This window comes from Ipomoea nil, unplaced genomic scaffold (assembly GCF_001879475.1).
Source record: "Ipomoea nil cultivar Tokyo-kokei standard unplaced genomic scaffold, Asagao_1.1 scaffold2926, whole genome shotgun sequence".
NCBI classification, from domain to species: Eukaryota; Viridiplantae; Streptophyta; class Magnoliopsida; order Solanales; family Convolvulaceae; genus Ipomoea; species Ipomoea nil.
Window position 1 is genome coordinate 3,983,173 of NW_017619354.1, and position 21,231 is coordinate 4,004,403.

Sequence of the window (21,231 nt, forward strand, 5' to 3'; positions counted from 1 at the left end):
ATCCATGCATTATTGTAACGAGATTTGATTATGTGACCACACATTTAGTATAATTAATCACATCGCCATATGACGCGTTGCATCTAAATTTGATCTGTTACTGAATTATCTAAATTTGTGCCAATAGAATATAATATATGTATCGTCTTATTACTTTTGTTGTCATGTGTGGAGCATTTTAATTTTTATAATCAGTATTCCTTGTTTCAGTAATTTTCTTTCCATAAACCAAACAGTGGATCGAAGTCAATCTTTATGGTAATTTCTTTTTCATTAAATTTCAATTCTATTTTCCTTTAAATATAAAATAATGTTTTATAATATTTTGTATTTGATTAATTTGTAATATCAATTCATATTAAATGTCCATCAACACATGACTATATTAATGGAGACTTGTGAGCAAATAAAATGCATGCATGCATGTCTTACTAATCCATTCAATTCACACCACCCCAACTGAACACCACCAGATTTAATGAAACTCATGGACTTCTCCTCATATCTCCAACTCCAAATCCAAACTTTTATAAAAAATAATAATAATAATAATAAAACAAAAACAAAAAATTAGCAGAGTATTTCCATGGTTGTTTCTGCTGCTCCCATTGTGTCTGTCTGGGTGTCTCTTATCTGCCACCAAAAACAACCATGGAAATAGAATGTCTCTCACAAAAACATGAGATACTAGAAAGTACCATAAACTAACAAAAATAACACTCTCTGAAGACCAATTTATTAATTTTTTCTATGGCATATACATAAGAAGCTGAACAAAATGCCACCCTAAAATCCTAAAATCTAGAAGAAAAGAAAAGTTGATGATCAAAAGCTGCCGCTATGTATGAACTCCGCTTCTCGGATTTTCAGTTGTGAAGAGGGTTAGGACCAGAAGGGACCAGTCTTTTCTCGATCCCATATCTCGGATCAATCTCCTCCGGCGAGGAAGCAGACGGCGGCGGCGGCGGCTGCAGGAGCGGCGAGCATAGACGGATCCGTTTAAGCTGATAACAGATAGCCCCAGGGGCGGCGGTGGTGGTCTGGAAATTGTTGTCAGAACCATGGAGATTCTGGGCTTGAATCTGGGTTGAGGATGGTGAAGTGAATACAAGTACGAGAAAGAAAAACGAAGCAAGAAACTGGTATTCATGCACCATTTCTTGAAACTCTTGCAATGGAGGCTTTCACGGTGGGTTAAAACAGAGAGAAGAAGAAGGAGGGGAAAATGGCGATGATGGAGGGTTCCAACGATGAATGCCTCTATTTATACATGCATACGAGGGCAGATTCGGAATTAAAAAGAGTCAACGCATTAAATATTCAATAAAAAAAATATAATTCAAAATATCATTTTAGCGTGCAATCTCTGGGCATATTTAGATTTTTTTTAAAAAAAATTTAATATTAAGTATTACTATTGGGCATATATTATTGGGCATCACGCATATAAAATACTAATTAATTAAATAAATTGTGAGGTAAATTTTTTATTTTAGATCAATTATAAGTTTTACGTTCTAAAAACATTGTCTCCCTTGACTAGACACTCGAATTTAAAAGAATGTATTTAATACATAGATGGATATATTTTTAATTTGATCATAATAAATATATTGTAAAATTTTTAATATTTCTTGCTCATAATAAATTTAGTATGTTTCAAAGGGTGTTTTAGATAGCAAATTATTATATGACCATGAATATTAGGTACATTTTTAATATATTAAAAATACATTATTTTTGTATTAAATTAAAGGTACATTATTTTTGTATTGAAGGTACATTGTATAAAATAATGTACCCTTAATATATTAAAAACGTACTTTCAAAAAATATACCTTACGCACATAAATAATGTACCCTTAGTATATTAAAAATGTATTTTTTTTATTTATGGTCCACACAATTGTGTGGACCATAGTCCATGCAATAATGATTGTTTTAGATAATGGAGCTACAAATATTGTTGTTGGTGTGACCGGTCCTCTTTGTTGTTGATGGATCAAGAGTTGTACACGTGGACGATGCACTTGTAGGGGGTGCTACTATAAATAGGAGAGTCTTGCCTCTTCCTAGGGTATCACTGTCTGAGCTGCACAACTTCCCTACCATCCTGATTTAGTGGTCTATGACCTTAACCTTTAACCCGTCCATCAGGGTTCAATTCCTAGCAATAGCATTATTATTTCTATTCCCTATTTGAGGCTATAACTTCAATTATTTACTTAGTATTTTGGGCCAGTACCTCAGACTTGTAAGTACTCTTTTGGGTCTATCGCTCCGAGTCATAATTTCCTACCCCCGTTCTATATATATCTGTATACTCAATTTATACATTTATGGTGAATCCGGTCCCAATAAAACCATCAATTGTATTTGTGGAGATGAACAATAATTTGAAACATCGTAATATAGCACATTTTTTTTATACATAGAAAGTAATCAAGTATTATTAAGAGAATTACTCTTTAACAAAATTGAGGGTATTTATTGTACAATTACACATAATTAATGAACATTGAGATATGATTTTATGTCCTCAAAATACCAATAATTTTTTTTTTTTTTTTTTGGGGGATATCATTGAGTATTTGCTGAGATAGCCAAACTAACTATCGTATCAATACGGATGGGGATTGCATGGGCCATAAGTACCACACATACATACATGTATGTATTTATGTATGAATGTATGAGTGTAAATGTGGTGATGATCTTGTAATATAGTTTGAATGGCCAACTACTTATTTGAGACCATTGTATGACTTATTAAATGCACCGAAGTATGAGACTCTCAATTTCTTATGTTTAGTTCATATAAACTTTAAAGAGTTTCTCAATTCTTTTCATTTAATTCGGAGTAATATAATATTATATAAAGTTAAATAGGTTGACTTAAGTTTTAAATTTAAAATCGTTACAATACTTTAACGTTCTCGGCTCTCTCTAATACACATAAATATCGAATTGGAGTTAAAATTTTTGTCTTAACCGTTGACTTCACTGACCCATATTAATTAAGTGCCCCGTATTAAGGACTTAATGTTCTGTTACACACTTAATATTGAATTTGGAGTTGAATTTTTATCTTGGCCGGTGATTTCACTAATCCATATCAAGAACTTAATAAAGGTCTGCTATTTGAATTATTAAAAACTCTTCAAAATCAATTGAATTTCTTATACATGACATGTATAGTTTATATAAACTTTAAAAAAAAAAAAAAAAGTTCAACTCTCTCAATTTAATCCAGATATTTAAATAATATGACCTAAAATTAAATAATTTGACGTAAATTTAAATATAGCCGGATTCTTTACAAGCACTTTAATGTTATGCAACACACTTAAAATATATTGGAGTTGAATTTTTATATCTTGACCTATAATTTTATTGTCTTATATTAAAGACTTAATTAAGGTTCTCTATTTGAATCATTAAAAACACTTCAACAATTGTCAGGTCTATATATATAACTACACATACATATATGTGGAAAAATTAGCTTGATTTGTTATTCAAACTATTTAAAGTTTGAGGTCGAATATTGAGTGATAATTAAATTGATTTCAAACATTCATTGAATCAAATCCGAGTAATTCCATGGTATCTGGGTTGGACTTCCATGTGGAAGGTTGTGAGTTCGAGCCTCAGTGGAGGCGTTATTAGCTCTTTGTGTTTCAGTAGGTTGAGAAAGTATATGAACAGATACTACAATGTAATAGAGCTAGTAGCATTCAAAAAAAACAATCCGAGTAATTCTTGAGTAGTATAACTTGCTTACAATCTAATTACCAATCATACAACTTGTTTACATTCCCTTGAGGTAATACAACTTCACATAAACACAAGTCTACACGAGACAACAAAATCATTAAACATTTTTTCAAAATGAAAATTCATGAAGCCGTAGCAAGAAAATTAGCTTCTTTTTTTTTTTTTTTTTTTTTTTTTTTTAAATAACTAGACTATCTATTCAGGACGTTTGGTTGGAGTGAATTTAAATTTCATTCCCAATTAATTTCCACTTAATTCCCATCTAATTTCAAGCGCCACTAAATTCCTTAGTTTGGTTGGAAGGAATCGCAATTCCTTCATTTTCCTGAAAATAAAATCTCATGCCCCCCTTGAAATTTTAATTCCATGAATTTTAGAAAGAAAAAAGATAATGATGAAACAAAATTACACATCACTTTTTAAACATAAAATTGATGCATGACAACAACAATGGACATTTTGGACTTTATACTATTTATTTCATTTCAATTGTTATGTATATCAAACATTGAAATTGAAATTCCCAATAATTTTATTCATGTAAATCAAACACTGAATTTAAATTCTCACTTAGCTTTATTCTCAGTAATTCATATCCCACGGAATTGAAATTCCTTTCCCACGTAATTTTCTCCCTCCAACCAAACGGCTCGTTATAATCTAAAAAATCTAAAAAATTCTATTTGGAGGGTGGAGGGTGGAGGGTGGAGGGTGGAGGGTGGAGGGCGGGGGGTGGGGGGGGTGTATTCAATCATGACTTTCATAGAGTTTTAAAAATTTTTATGAACTTTAAAAGTTTTGCGGTATTCAATTTAAACTTTTAGGGAGTCTTTAAAAGTCATGTGTTATTCAATCAAAATTTTTAAAGAGTCTTTAAAAGTCGGGTGGTATTCGATTAAGACTTTTAACGAGTCTTTAAAAGTCATGTGGTATTCAAAAAGTTTTGAACTTTTGCATAATTTTTAATTTTAGGACTTTTGTAGACTTTTTCTTCTCAACTATAAATAGTTGAAATACAACCATCAATCCCAAGATTTCAAAATTTTAGTTATACCAACTCTGAATGTTTTCTCTCTATTTAAACACTATTTTTTTTCTCCATATTTAAACTTTATAAACCTATCTAAGTTTTTAAAAAATTATTTTTTTCTTCATTATCCTATATTTTCTTCATACCTAAACTCTACCAATTTTTCCTCTCTCCTAAACTTTACAATATTCCTCTAAAAATTTAAAATAATATTATTTTTACTTTATTATTATTTGTTTATTTTTTTATTTTATTCTTTATATATATATATATATATATATATATATATATATATATATATATATATATATATATATATATATATATATATATATATATATATATATATATATATATATATATATATATTAATAACACGTTACTACTAATAGAAAACTATTGTTCGCAACAACAATTTGAGACTGCAAACGGTGACACCTTGTTGTTGTTGTTTACAGTCTCAAATTGCTATTATCGCAAATAATAGTTCTTTGCTTGATTCCTAACAATATATCAAGTATAATTTATATATATATATATATATATATATATATATATATTAATTATTTTTTTTATTCTATGCAACTTGTAATTATATTTTTTAAATATTTTATTTGATCAATTCTTTTACTATAAATTTTAATGTTCAATATTGTTATGAATTTCTAAAGAAATAGTTTTTTTTATTGATTCTTATTAATAATATAAAAGTAATAAGCATATAAATCTCATCATACTATGGATAAAAATAATAATATTGAGAATATTGATGTGGGCGAAGAACTATATAATAACAAAAATTTTATGATATATTATAACATGTTTTGTAAGAAAAATATAAATGATAAGAATCGAAATAATTGAAAATTTGTAAGGATGTATAAAATTTAGAATTTCAATAACTTTTGCAGATTTTTTAAAATAAAAAGTTGATAAAAATTTATGAATGTTTTTTATATAGACTTGAGTCTTATAAAGTTTTAAAAAGTTATGAACAATTCTATGAAAATCCATTATTTTAAAAGTTTTAAAAGTCTACAAAAGTTAATACACCCCCAAAATATAACATTATCCTTATATCAAGAAAATACATATTTGATTTTTTTGCTTGCAATTGGCCAAAAAAAAAAGTCACTAATCAGTTGTTTTTGTAAGAGTTAATTACCAAAATGGTCCCTTGACTGTAGCGGAATTACCAATTTGGTCATTGACTATTTTTTTTTAACCAATTAAGTCCCTCAATTTTAAATATTTTAACCAATTTGGTCATCCGTTAGTTTGACCGTTAGTCAACCGTTAACTTGGGACCAAATTGGTAATTTCGCTATAGTCAAGGGACCATTTTGGTAATTAACTTTAAGGATGAGCAATTCGATTTAGTTTTCTCGAATCGAATCGTACCGAACCAAACTAGTTTGGTTTGGTAATATATCGAACAATCGAACGGTATTGGATTCTTGTATACCGAACAATTCGATAAAAAACTGATCTGAACTGATCCGAATTGTTCAGTAAAAAATTGAACTGAACTGAATACCGTTTGATTTTTTTAAAAACAATATAATAATAATAATAATAATAATAATAATAATAATAATAATAGTTCTATATGATGTGTTATGGTGTTTACATAGTCCATATTCAAAGTCTAATATATCACAAAATAGCAATCCAAAGTTCAAACGGTATTCGATTCGGTTCGATTTTTACCGAACAATTCAATTCGATTCGAGTTTTTACCGAACAATTTGGTATACAAGAATCTATTGTTGGTGATAATGAACCACAATCGATTTAATATCCATAAAATAATATTTATATATATACACACGAAATATATATAAAATATTATTGGATATATGTATCCGAAATATATATATATACACACAAATATATATAAGACGGACCCAACGGCTATATATAAATGTATATCTACGAAAAAGATATACCAATATATATCAACCAAAAAGAAAATATAATCCTTAGATTATAATTCCAAATTAACAAGAAAGAACGGATTTTTGCTTAAAAGCATAATCCAAAACAAGAAAGAAGAAGAAAGAATTGTACGAGTTAGGCAAGGTGCATTTCTTTCCTTAAAACCTTATTTGCCACCTCCCAAAAGTGCTAGGAGCGTTGTGGCCTAGATCTCCCAGGATAAAACGTACAACGGTTCGACGTTTGAGCACCCAAACGAACAAACCCGACGAACAAGAGCACGGGCAAAACACAGCTTCAAGAATGGAGTAGAAGCAAAAGTATTTTGAGGCTGAAAAATTATTTTTCCTTGTGTTGTTAAAAAAATGCTACTACTCAACTCATTCTTATATAGGGATTGAGGAGTGAATAGCCTTTATTATGGCATTTAGGGGCACTCCTACAACTCCTGTAACGGCAACCATTAACATGAGTGTTAATTCAAAAATTAAAATTTAAATTAATTCAAAGAATTAATCCCATAACAACTGAATTAAATCCCAACAGTCACAAACAAAAGTTTCAGGCCGAACTTTCAACCTAAGTAGTAGTTTCGGCCATTAGGCCGAAATCACTACATTCGGCCAGGGTGCTACACGAAACATTATACAATATTAATATGGTCTCACTTCGTGGTGGTGAAACCATTTCATTAATACTGTTATTCATTTCGTGGTGAGGTGAAGCCATTTCACCAACTTCTTTCGGCCAAGGTGGCATGAAACCATTTCACCAACTTTCGGCCTGGCACATGAAACATCATTAAATTATAGTTTCATTTCGTGGCTACATTGGAAGATGACACCGAAATTTGGTATAACTTAGTCCATAAAGGACTGTCAATTTTCAGTCTCATTCTGGAATTTGATTTGCACCCCTGCACGCGAGAGAAAGCACCTATACTATACAATTCAATAAGCTTAAAAAGAGTTCATGTATAAATAATGGGGCAAATCCTCTTCCCAAATCAATGTGGGATAAAAGCTCACTTTTTCCCTTCATTTTCCAACTCAAATGGGTCTACTTTGAGAATCAATATCTCATTCACCTATTATCCGTTTTGAGCGTACAATATATCAATCTCTTCGTCTTACCACGAAGAACCCGAATCCACTTTGACCCGACCCAAATCAGAAGTGGACCCCACTGATAATTGTACCACAAAATAGCCACTTAATATGTCATTTTATGCCATTTTAAGCTATTTTTTCCAACATCTATTACCATTCAATTTTCGATATATTACCGAATCTAACTAGTTTGGTACGGTACGGTTCGAGAAAACTGAACCGAATCGCCGACCCTTAAAGTTAATTACCAAAATGGTCCCTTGACTATAGCGAATTACCAATTTGGTCCTAAATTAACGGTTGATTAACCGTCAAACAAACGAAAAACCAAATTAATTATGATTTTTAAAGTTAAAAAACTTAATTAGTCAAAAAAAAAATAGTCAAGGATGAAATTGATAAGGGTCCATTTCGATAATTACCTCCTTTTGTAATTGCAAACGTAAAATTTAGATTACTTTTATTTTCAATTCTACCAGGAATTAATTAATCAAATCAATCAATGTCTGATTCTCTTTACTTTTCAGAAAAAAATGTCTGATTCTTGGCTTATAGACATATATACTATATAGTCGTCGGTGGACGAGTCTATTTCATTTCATGAAGAATATAATTCTGTATGGCTCTGGCTGTATCACCATTCACCACCACATCTATACTGGATCAGAGCTCCCTACATTTCTAATTACCCAATTCAAGAAAAGTTATGATAATATGACCCCTCTAATCTTCTTCTCTCTTTTATTTGTAAATCTTTTCTCCTTCTTCGCCTCCACATCTTTTGGAGAGGTTTCTATCTCCGTCACCCCAAAGACTGTACCAAAATCCGGCGACTCAATTACGATCCGATGGTCCGCCATTGATTCACCGTCGAAACTTGACTGGGTTGGGATCTACTCGCCGCCCGAGTCGTCAAACAGATACTTCATCGGCTACTTCTTCCTTTCTTCTTCGCCTGAATGGGAATCCGGATCAGGCTCCATTTCATTCCCGCTTATCAACCTCCGGGCCAAGTTCCAGTTCCGGATCTTCCGATGGACCGACTCCGAGATCAACCTGAAGCACCAAGACCACGACCAGAACCCGCTGCCCGGGACCAAGCACCTGCTGGCGCGGTCCGAGGAGATCGGGTTCGAGCCCGGGCGGGGCCCCGAACAGGTCCATCTCGCGGTCACGGGCCGGGAGGGTGAGATGCGTGTCATGTTCGTGACGCCTGATGGGAAGGAGAATTCTGTGAGATACGGGTTGACCCGGGGGAATCTGGATCATGTGGTGGGTACCGAGGTAGGGAGGTACGAGAAAGAGCATATGTGTGATACTCCGGCTAATCACAGTGTTGGGTGGAGAGATCCTGGGTATATACATGATGGTGTGATGACCAATTTGACCAAAGGGAAGAGATATTATTATAAGGTAATTATTTGGATGATTCTTTGTATACATTTCACAAAACATAATTCTTTCTGTTTAATTAATAATTATAATGGTTAGTTTTGATTGTTTTTAATGAATGGGTTTATTGATTAGACCTCAAAGACTCCATCTTTAGCCTCAGCCTGGGGTTAGTTCATCATCTAATCCATCAGATAGCTTTGTTATGTTCTTTAGATAAACACTTCTAATTTTCTTCCATTACTATTTTGCATTTATATGACAGTAGTAATTCCTAATGTCATATAAATGCCAGATAGCTGCAGATTAATGTGGGTGATGTGCATAAAATGTGGCATAACCAAAATGAGTATTTAGCTAGTTAGAGTTTGGACTGATTGGTAGACTTAAAAGTGGATTTTTTTTTACGGTTTTAGTTGTTACATTGTAAAATGCATTTGCATCAATTGCAGTCCAGCATCAAATGTTTTCAATGCCCCTTTGCCTTGAATTAGGAATTACATGAAAAAGATGCAACTTGGTTCCAAGAGGTCCAAGTAATGTCTGTTTGCATAATTAAGTTAGTTTTGTTAGTCTTTAAGTTGTAGTAATGTGAAACAGAAGATGGAGCTATAGCGTTGCAAACGTATGGGATACTTCATACTTTTGAGTAATTTGTTCTGTAAAGTATTGATAGATAGATTCAGTCAATATTCTGTGATCCCTTTTATCCCGGAATTCTTCTTTCCGTTTTGTTTTCTATTCCATTCTTGGGGAGTGTTGGGGGTACCCGTTTTCATTTGTTATTGGAGTAATTTTTTATTTTACCAAGATAAGAAAGTATCATTATCTTTTGATGTATAACCATACAGGTTGGCAGTGATGGAGGAGGTTGGAGCCCAACTTACTCTTTTGTGACTCCAGATGGGGAGTCAAATGAGACGGTAGCTTTCTTATTTGGAGACATGGGGACTGCGACTCCTTACACGACCTTTGTGCGTACCCAGAATGAAAGTTTATCAACAATTAAATGGATTAGCCGTGACATTGAAGCTCTCGGGGATAAACCTGCTCTTATTTCCCATATTGGAGATATCAGCTATGCTAGGGGCTATTCTTGGTTGTGGGACAACTTTTTCACCCAGATAGAGCCTGTTGCATCCCGAGTCCCTTACCATGTTTGCATCGGTAACCATGAGTATGATTGGCTGTTGCAACCTTGGAAACCTGACTGGTCGAGCTTTGGAAAAGACGGGGGAGGTGAATGTGGCGTGCCCTATGGTCTTAGGTTCCATATGCCGGGAAATTCATCTGAACCGACTGGAATGCTTGCCCCGCCTACCCGGAATCTTTACTACTCGTTTGATTTTGGACTAGTGCATTTTGTGTATATGTCAACAGAAACCAATTTCCTTAAAGGTAGCAGCCAATATAACTTCTTGAAGAATGACTTGGAATCAGTTGACAGGAAAAAGACCCCGTATGTGGTCTTTCAAGGACATAGACCGATGTATACTACGAGTAACGAAGTTAGAGATGCCCCTACTAGGCAGAAAATGGTTGAGCACCTAGAACCTCTTCTTGTCAATAACAATGTAACTCTTGCATTGTGGGGTCATGTACACAGGTACGAGAGGTTCTGCCCGATGAACAACTTCGCTTGTGGAAGCCTAGGGTTGAATGGGGGGCAGGCTTTCCCTGTACACGTCGTGATTGGGATGGCAGGACAGGAATGGCAGCCCATCTGGGAACCTAGACCAACCCACCCCGACCTCCCCATTTTCCCACAGCCCGCTCGGTCCCTGTACCGTGGGGGTGAATTCGGTTACACAAAACTCGTTGCAACAAAGGAGAAACTAGTATTTTCTTATATTGGAAATCACGACGGTGAGGTGCATGATGTAGTAGAAATCCTGGCTTCAGGTCAAGTTCTTAATGGTGAGGGTGGCGGAGAAAATAACAAAGTCAAAGAACAAGAGGAGCTTAAGGCAAGAGGTGAGCCCGAGCCTGAGCCTGAGGCGAGAAAACAGACTGATCCGACATTAACATGGCTTGCAAAAGATGCCGGTTTACTAGTGCTTGGAATTGTGATTGGTTATGTTATCGGGTACAAATCGCATGCTAGGAAAGATGCCACACTGGGTAATAATTGGACTCCTATAAAGAATGAGGATTTGTGATTTATGAGTTTTGGATTCTGTTCTGGCATGGGACAAATCTGGCAATTGTGTTCACTCAGCGCAGTACTATATTGCTATGTAGAGTTGTAAATATACACATCACATTGTAATTTTCTTGTAGCAGTTGAGGTGAAAGCTGAAGCTCATCATGTGTACCAAACCATTACTTTCTTATACTATAGATTCTTGGTGCAAAGTAATTAAATATACAACACGATGTTCTAAGTTTGACTCTCAGTGAAAGCGACATTTAGCCTCTGGTCAATTATGGACAATTTAGAATAGTTTATCTCATTGTGATCCTTTACTGACTAAAGTTATAAGATAATATTTACTCAATATACACTTTTGAGTAATACTCCGTAGTTGTGAATTTCCGTCTTAACAAAAAAAAATTGTAATAAGATATCATAAGTTGGATGAATACTTTTTCTTAGGGATGTGTAAGAGAGATGTGAAGGTAAAGACCTTTTGGTTTGGCAATTGGCATATGGTACATTGGATCTGTGGATGTTTGAGTGCCCTTTTTCCAGTGTAAGACAGACAATCTAACTTTTGTGTTCCTAATCACCTTTTATTTGGCCCATTAATATTTGGCAAATTATATTATGCACCGCACGTCCTTTTTTTTTTAATGAAAATAAACAGTGTTTGTTTTCGCCGTTTCGTACCCTTTTGCAAAAAGTAACTCTGTTATTCAGTGTCATTTTGTATACACTGCAGTTTCAGTTCAACACAACTACAGTTTCATTTCGATATAACTATAGTTTCATTCGATATTTATAGACTCAAATATGTGAAAATGTTATTTAATTTTATTTTATATACACTATATTTTCATTAAACACAACTACATGATCATTTTGATATAATTACAGCTTCATTGTACATATACCCTCAAATATGTGAAATGTTATTCAGTTTCATTTTATATACATTGCAGTTTCATTTCACTATAACTACAGTATCATTTTGATATAACTGCAGTGTCGGTTTAGATATACTGTAGTGTCAGTTGGTGTTTAATACACCAAACAAGCGGACTCCGTTAACTCTAACGACGGGCCGTTTCAATACTTAAATAAAACGACGTCGTTTTGACAGTGTCGGTTTAAACACACTGTAGTGTCTGGCGCGCGGTGTATAATCGATTATGCACCGCGGTGCATAATATAACGACCCTTAATATTTTAGTTCCCACCAGACACGCATAGAAAGTGTAATCGTTGATCGTGCGCTTTGTATGATAATCTGATTCGTATCATACTATCATTATAACAATGTACTTTTAAATATTATTAAACAAAAAATGTGTAAGCACCCTATGCTCAGATGACATGTAGTGACTTTCTCATATGCGAGGTCATGAGATTGAACAAGTTAAAATGTTATACGATTAACGTTTAAATGTTATAATAATGTGGAATAAAGGTCAAACAAGTTTTTAAAATATACCTTAATTGTGCAATTAGCCTCTCAATCTATAAAAAGCTTTAATTGAATCTTCAATTGCGCGTAACAATCCACCCTATTAGCATGTTATCTTCCAAATGAATATAACATGTCATCGCTATCGTGACCTTATGAAGAAGTTGACTGTCGTCGCCTCCTTCCGATTCGTTTAACCTCTTTCCGATTTGGAAGGAGGCAAGATGTCGCCTGCTTCTAATATGGAAGGAGGCAGGACATCACCTCCTCTTAATCTAGAAAGAGGTAAGTTATTGGTTACTAGTAAATAAGGTTCTATTTCACCGCCGCCGTTCCTCCTCCTCCACCTTGCAATCTCGAAGGCCTTGTTTTGAGTCCCAGCACAAGCCGGTGTTGAAGGAGAAGTTCAAGATCTTCAACACCTCCGCTCTGTGTCTTTATTTTGCATAGTTAGATGAGAGATGAAGGAGAAAGCTTATGAAATTACATTTTTGCCCCTAATTTTAGCCATCAACTAACAGACAAGTTAACGAAGGACTAAATTGGGCAAAGATTACATAGTTAAAGATTTAATTGGGTAAAAATAATAATTAATAACTAAATTAATAATTACGGCATAGTCGAGAGACATTTTGATTATTAACTCTTTAAATTTTCAATCATTATTTATTTAGACAATTGAAAGCAGTATTTGAGACAATTGGGCTTGTTTGGTAGCAATGCTTTGACAAGAATTTTGAGAATTGTACCACTTTAGTGATTTTTGACTTAGTCAAAAAGCTAATATTAAAGTTTGATAATCAACATTTTGACCACTTTTAATAAGGTTTCATGTTATTGTTTTGTAAAAATTCTTAAAAAATAAATAAAATTGGAAACCCCCCTAAACATACTTTTTTTAAAAATTACTGCTCATCTCAAATCACAAAGAGGATTATTTTTTATTATTTATTTTCAATATGGAATAAAGATGTTAGAATGCCGGTTGGGCACAAATTTAAATTAGGTGCATCAGTGCATGAAGCTCCCTGGCTTTTATAAGGGAGCCTCATGCTCTATCGTTCTGAACAAATTTGGGAGATGTGAAACGCCCAAATCATTCATTTTTTTTTTAATTTTTAAAATTTTAAAGTTATATTATATTAATAAATTTATTAATATTGATAATAAATTTAGTTTATAAAATAATCAAATAAATGAACATTAAAATTGCTAATTTATTTGTTTAAACATATACATAAAAATAATTTATTAACGTATTGTTTATTAAATTTAATTATTAAATAATTAATAATTAATGTATTATTATAAAATAATAAAATATAATATATCTTTATAGGTCTTCTTACATCTTTACAACTATCTACCACAATCTATCAGTCAAAATTGTTAATATAATTTGTTAACCGCTAATTAATTTAGTATCCAATAATTGTTAATCTTAGAATAAAGTCAATATATTTTTCTATATAATGTTTTAAAATAAAGACGTACAATGCTATTATGGATATCAACTTTTGATATTTTTTAAAAGTGAAACCGTTATAAACTTTGTAATAATGGAGCTTTAATTAGCAATTAATTTTAAATCATTTTTTTGGATATATTTTTTTATAATATTAAAATATTATTAAGTACAGTTTTCGTGTCACACTCTTCTTAGTTCTTTATAATTAGACCTAATGTCAATGTTAAAATATATTTTTCTTTGTTTTGCCATAATGAGATATAGGAACGAGGTAATAAGGGGTATTATATATGAGAATAAATTAATAAAGTTGAAATTAATTATGAACTAAAATGTAATCCAACACAATTACTTAGGATGTTAACTATAACTTTTAAAATAAGAGGGGAACTAAGTGTGATTAGCATAAATTAAACAAATTAAAAGGACCCAATTTAAGTAAAAAAAAAAAAAAAAAAAAAAAAAATTGAAAAGACCCAATTTAAGTAATTCCTTGTAGGCTTATCTAAAATGTTTATATATGCTACACTAGACATTCCTCCATTCTTGACAGCAAATTGTGATAACGTAGTATATATAACCATGATTTTTGTAATTGTTTTCTTAATGTGTTAAACTTTACTTTTTGTATCGAAAAAGTTTTATGTATATGCTAGTGATCGGTAATGATTTATTTTATTAATAAAATTTTGTGAGGGTGGTGGGTGGGTAGGGATAGGGGTATTATGAAATGTGTTGGTGATGGTGTCATTTTCAAGATTCTCCTCTTAGGGGGTGCAAGAGATGGTAGTGCAAGGAATCATGACATTAGCACCACATACTAAAATCATGAAATATTACTCACTACAAGCTAAGATTAGGTTGAAATTAAAGATGAGATAATTATATAATTGGTGCTTAATTAATTCTTGATTATTACTTCTTACTATCAAGATTCAATGCTTCAACATTATTCCATTCTCCTACCTTTCCTTAATCTGGAAACCTCATCTAATTTTTGTTGTCGGCTGAACTATATCATCCATTCGATTCATTCTTCATCTAATCATCTATCCACTCTAATTATTATCATTCATGTCTTAATCAAACTCACTCATTTTAATGCCAACTTTATATGGTAATGTGTATACTGTATATGGATCATAATTCATAATTAATGTCCACAGCAACTTTCTTCCCTTCTTTCTTTTTTTCCCTAATTTTAAAAATAGATTTAAATTATTGAGACTCTTCATGATGTCAATACCGTATAATTATATATTACAATTTTTCTGATCTGCATTAATATTAACTAACTATTCAATGATATATACTAGTTGAGTTAATTTGCGCTTTAGCATGTTTGAGGTGATTGATGACTAAAGATTTGATCTTCATTTAAAGCAATTCTAATTTAATTTGAGTTTATTCATACATTTTTTTTGGGACAATCATGACTACTTTGAATTTGAGGAACTCATAAAAGAGTTCTTATATGAGTTTTTTGAATTCATAACGAAGAAAATTTAATGACTTTAAAATTCTTCAAACTTAAAATACATTGAATAATGAAAATCTTTTTTTAATTTTAAAAATTTAATGCTATGCATGGTTGGTACCATAAAAAATTGTTGCTAGGTCCAAACCAAGAAAATGGAATGTTAATTACTCAAGATTATAAAGAAGAGTAAATTTTATTTAACGACACCAGCTTTAAGCTATCATTAAAACAACTATGCTTCTTGCTAGAAATAATGGAGGCCATAAGAAAAAGAATAATATCCGTTGCCAACACTCTTATCCACCAGGACTTGGCACCATTTATTCAACCATTAAAGTGATTCGTAACCTCTATTTCTCCTTTTATACTCCACTTTCTCTGAGGGTGAATTGTTAGGGATAGTGAACACAATTAGGGATGATAATTTCTCTTCGACCCTACGTAATCCGTGTTCGAATGGGGACCGGAACAAAGATACCCTTTCTCGCCCCTTACCGTCCCTAGTACACACACACATATTATATTGAAGAAATTATGAAGAATTAAAAACTTAATACTTGGTTTAAAAAAAAAAAAAAAAAAAAGACTTAATACTTGACTAGTGTTTGCATTTGGTAGTTTAAATTAAGAATTTAATATTTATTGTTTTTACTTACTAAAAATTGCACTAAACTACTAGTTTGACTATAGGATTGATCAGGGGTTAGAATTCCTTGTTCTCAAAAATTTTTCATAGGAACAGGGAGGTAAAAAAATATCTATTCCCCAACAAGGATAGGGACGGAGAGCAGGGCATGGTCATGTGGGTATACTCCCTATCCCCAATTCGTCCCATTGCCATCCTTAGACACAACCCAAGTCTTGCTACCTCTTTCTCATTGCTTGCTTGTCCTTTTCCTGCTTGGAGATGTTTAGATACTTAGTGCGACCTTTTATACTATGTCAATTATACTATATCTTGGGCCATGATTAGGTCCTTAAATATGTTTGAGGCACCTTATTCAACGAGCCTTCTGTTGGAAAAAATAGCTTAAAATGGCATGTTAAGTGGCTATTTTGTGGTACAATTATCAGTGTGGTCCACTTCCTATTTGGGTCGGGTTAAAGTGGATTCGGATTCTTCGTAGTGAGACGAAGAGATCGATATATTGTACGCTCAAAACAGATAATGGGTGAATGAGATATTGATTCTCAAAGTAGACCCATTTGAGTTGGAAAATGAAGGGAAAAAGTGAGCTTTTGTCCCACATTGCTTTGGAATGAAGATTTTCCCCCCTTATATACAAGAGCTCTTTTGAAGCTTGTAGAATTGTATAGCATAGAGGCTCTCTCGCGCGGGGGGGGGGGGGGGGGGTGCAAATCAAATTCCAACTCTCGTGCAACAGAGTCCACGAAAGGTGCAAGAGCCGAAACTGGACGCTAACGGTCAGGAACCCAGTTGAGGGGATTGAATTCATCTGTTACGGAATTAATTGTCTATGAATTCAATTCCCAGGTAGTGGCCTGCTGTTGGAAGGCAGCTTTAATGTCATTTTTAATTGCCATAATAAAGGCTATTGGCTCCTTCAATCCTATATAAGAGAGGGTAGAGGCAGTAGAGTTTTACACACAGAAACATAGAACACGAAAGTTCGTTTTTTCAGCTTCAAAACCTCTCTGCTTCTACTCTTTCTTGGCCTACTGTGTTCATAACCACGTCTTGCTCGCCGGATTCTTTGTTTGAATGCTCAAACACTGAATCATAGCAAGTTTTATCCTGGGAAGCCTAGGCCACAACGCTCCTAGCATCTTTAGGAGGTGGCAAATAAGGTTTTAAGGAAAGAGTGCTCACTCGACTCTTGCAAAAACCCAACACCAAACACTAGCCAAATTTCTTCAACTTTTTCTTCCCTTCTTTCCAGAAAATAATAATCTTATTTTTGATTATTAATTTGTGTTTTTCTACCAACGGTACCAACACCTTCTTTGTCGAGCCTATCCACCATTGACTTCTCTTATTACTTAGCACATTCACCCGGCACGGGGTATGTGTCATGCTACCCATATCCCCAACCTTACTATTTATTTATTTATTTTTTAAAAGATGGAGGAAAAATGAGCAAAGAAAACTAAAATTTCCAAATGCATTCCACCATTAGAAACTTCATATGACTAAAAGGAAGTCTATTGAAAGTCTTTTTTTTTTTTTTTTTTTTTTGTATTTTTCTCTTGACATTTTAAGATGCTAGGGTTTTTTTTTTAAAAAAATAAAATTACCTATATGTATTTTTTAAGATGTAAAAAATGACAGCACGCCGTCCATTGTCGATCATTCGTGACGTTTTATTGATACATCGTTATAATATGTGGGAAGTATGTTATTTTTCTAGTAGTATTTGTGGGGGCATCAGTGCATGCACCCATCCACAAGCCACAGGACACAACTGTGTCACCAAGGCCCAAAGAGTTTGTACACGTAAAGTCGGCCCCGTGATGTTATTTTCAGTTTGTACTATATATTATGATTAAAAATAATACTGATAATGACATGGAAACATTTAAAAAATAAATAACTTATCATTAAAATTTACTGTATATTGCATTCACAAGAAAGAATCTTTGAGGCTAAAATTAGGGGAATAACAGTGGGCCCAACCGGTTATGCTAAGGACGAAACCGCAACTTTAATCTTAATCCGCCAATCACTCTCCATCCATCTTTTTTTTGAAAGTCACTCTCCATCCATCTAAATCCCCTTCTTCTTCACTTTTTATACCTTCCCATTATTTTTTCGCAATTTATTATACTTTATACTTAATACCAAAATCTAACATTTTTTTTTAATATATAATCCAGATTTTGAATTCGCTTAACTATATCCTAAACCTTATGAACCTGCTCCAAACCGATGATGAGGTTAATTGAGTCAATTTAGTTTGAGACTCAACACCGTATCAAATGGTGCATTTTTACACACACAAAAAAAAAAACTAATTCAAACTGAAATCTCAATGTTAAGGGTAAGAATTATTGAACCTCCAATATTCTTTTTAACACAAATTTAGGGCTTGATGTTCATTATATATATATATATATATATATATATATATATATATATATATATAGTCAAAGTTGACAAATAATACAAAGAGAAATGAGAAATATGTTTTCTTTCACTTGAATTATATAAAACTTTTATGATATTGAACAACATGAGAACAAATCATTACATCGACATGGATACCAATTAACACTTTAGAATTGTTTTTAAATTATAAATAATTGTATTGTAATCCTCTATAATCTATATATATGTATGTGCTCACAAAGTGCATGCACTACACATGATAAAGTGGTATTAGAATAATAATGAAGAGGAGGGCTGAAAAGGACAAGGCTTGCTTGGGACCTAAGTTAGCACCCCAAATTGAATTCTGAATCCCACTTTTCATAGCTTCATTCCGATCAGTCCCCCACACACTGTCTCATGTCAGCCTACCAAACCTAACACCATTTTTGCATTGCATTGTGACCTCCCAATATATATAAACTCTCCTCTTCTCTTGAATGCTTAGCTTGCTTTTTTTTTTTTTTTTTTAATATTAATTTTAGCATTCTTTAGTTTATATTTCTGTACTTTTTAGCTTGCAGAGTTAATATATTTAATCTTACGGAGTATAATTTATAATATTAGTGAAATAGCGCGTTAGACTATACTTTTAATACATTGGTTAAATTCAGATCTATATATGTGTATATATATGCAACACCTTAAAGAGATTTACCTTAAATTTAGGATGGGGTTGGACCAAAACTCTACTATTAGTTGATATTTTTCTAAGTAGTAGATTTCTATTGGCTTTTAATTATTATTTCCTTACCATTAATTGAAATTCGGTTTTAATTTTTTATGCAATGAAAAAATAAAAAAGATAAGAGATGATTTTACATACATAATAAATTGAGAGTTGGCAATGCCCGCTAGTTTAGTCATAAGGAGATGGTGAAGAACTTGGAGAGGCAAAATGAAGAAATTAATCAAATCAAGTTGGCACCCATGATAGAGGGATTTAAGAATTTCAAAGTAAATTAAACTAAAGTCTTATATTTGAGTCTTATTTTAGAGACAATAAAAAACAATAGACTCTTGCTTGGTGGATCTGATCGGATAACCATAAAATATAAGACAACCTTAAATTAAGAAGGTAATCAACGCACATACAAATCAGTACCCATTATATAATTCAAAATAATATACTCCTAGAATTTTAGACCAAACCATTCTTCCATTGGATGATTTCTTTTCAATTTTTTTTTTTTTTTTAATGGCAAGCCTATATATACCAAAAAAGTAATAAACAATATTAAACAATGAACCTCTAAAATATGTTTTTCCAAGCAAATAATGGAATGAAAAGAAACGTTTTGATCGATCCTAACGTATTCCTTTTAAAGGAAAAAATTTTCACTTGTAAATACGTATAGTACAAAATGGACCACAAGGATAAGCTTGTGGTGCCCAAATTAATTGTATTGTGTGCAGGCTCTTATCTTGTTGGTACATTATATTGCTTGAGACACTACATTACCACCCACCCAAACCTAATTAATTAGTACTACATACTACCCTACTTCTTTATTTAGCTTCTTTTTATTTTTTTTTAGTTTTGGGAGTTTTAACAGCCTCACTTGTATTTACTATTAAATTTGGAAACAAGTTAAAACACCCTTATTACTTTCATAACATATCCAATTTCTTATGTTTCTTCTTACTATACTCAAGTACGGGTTAAAACGAGTGCAGATAAACGTTTTTTTTTTTTTTTTTTCTTTTCAGGTGACGAGAGAAGTCCACAATCCTATCTAAGTGTATGCACTTGGTAAATCTCACATTGTGACCTTAGCATAAGATCAAATCGACCCAAACCAAGAATGCTAGCCAATAAGCTGCTTCAATTCTACTGAGAGCCAACTACCAACAAACTTGGTTAGAATTCCCCCTAGAGCAAATAAACTTATGATCCAATGACAAATGGAAGGTTCTCCTCCGATTCAGGTTCGGTTCAATCTTATCAGGAACATTTTTCTGGGATGGTGTATTTTCTAAAAAAAAAAAAATTTATTAAGGATATTTAGTTCGTATATGTTAGTTCAAAAATATTATAATTGTATGTATGTACGTAAGTAGGTATTATTTGTGCAAAAAGAGATTGTGGTATAACCTAATATTACTTATATATCGTATCCATTTAAAAGAAAAAAAAAATGTACTATGATTTTTGGAGAACTTTATTTTTGTTTGGATGGATATGAAACTCCCACGTTGTTGATGACTATGCAATGGTGGCACATTTAATAAGTTGATTTTTTATTTATTTATTTATTTTGGAGAATATGTAAACAAAATATTCCCACCAAAAAGGTTGTTTAAGTATGGAGAACCACTCCTTTTAACTTTTATGTGGTAGGAT

At 32.5% G+C, this 21,231-nt stretch overlaps 1 protein-coding gene across 1 annotated transcript; it reads left to right on the forward strand.

Moving 5' to 3' along the window:
• Positions 1-8,462: 8,462 nt before the first annotated feature.
• LOC109162142 (probable inactive purple acid phosphatase 2) lies at positions 8,463-11,614 on the forward strand. Its single transcript, XM_019310852.1, has 2 exons — positions 8,463-9,267; positions 10,098-11,614. Exons 1-2 carry the CDS (start codon positions 8,569-8,571, stop codon positions 11,403-11,405), a joined length of 2,007 nt encoding a protein of 668 aa, XP_019166397.1. The 5' UTR covers positions 8,463-8,568; the 3' UTR covers positions 11,406-11,614.
• The last annotated feature ends 9,617 nt before the right edge of the window (positions 11,615-21,231 follow it).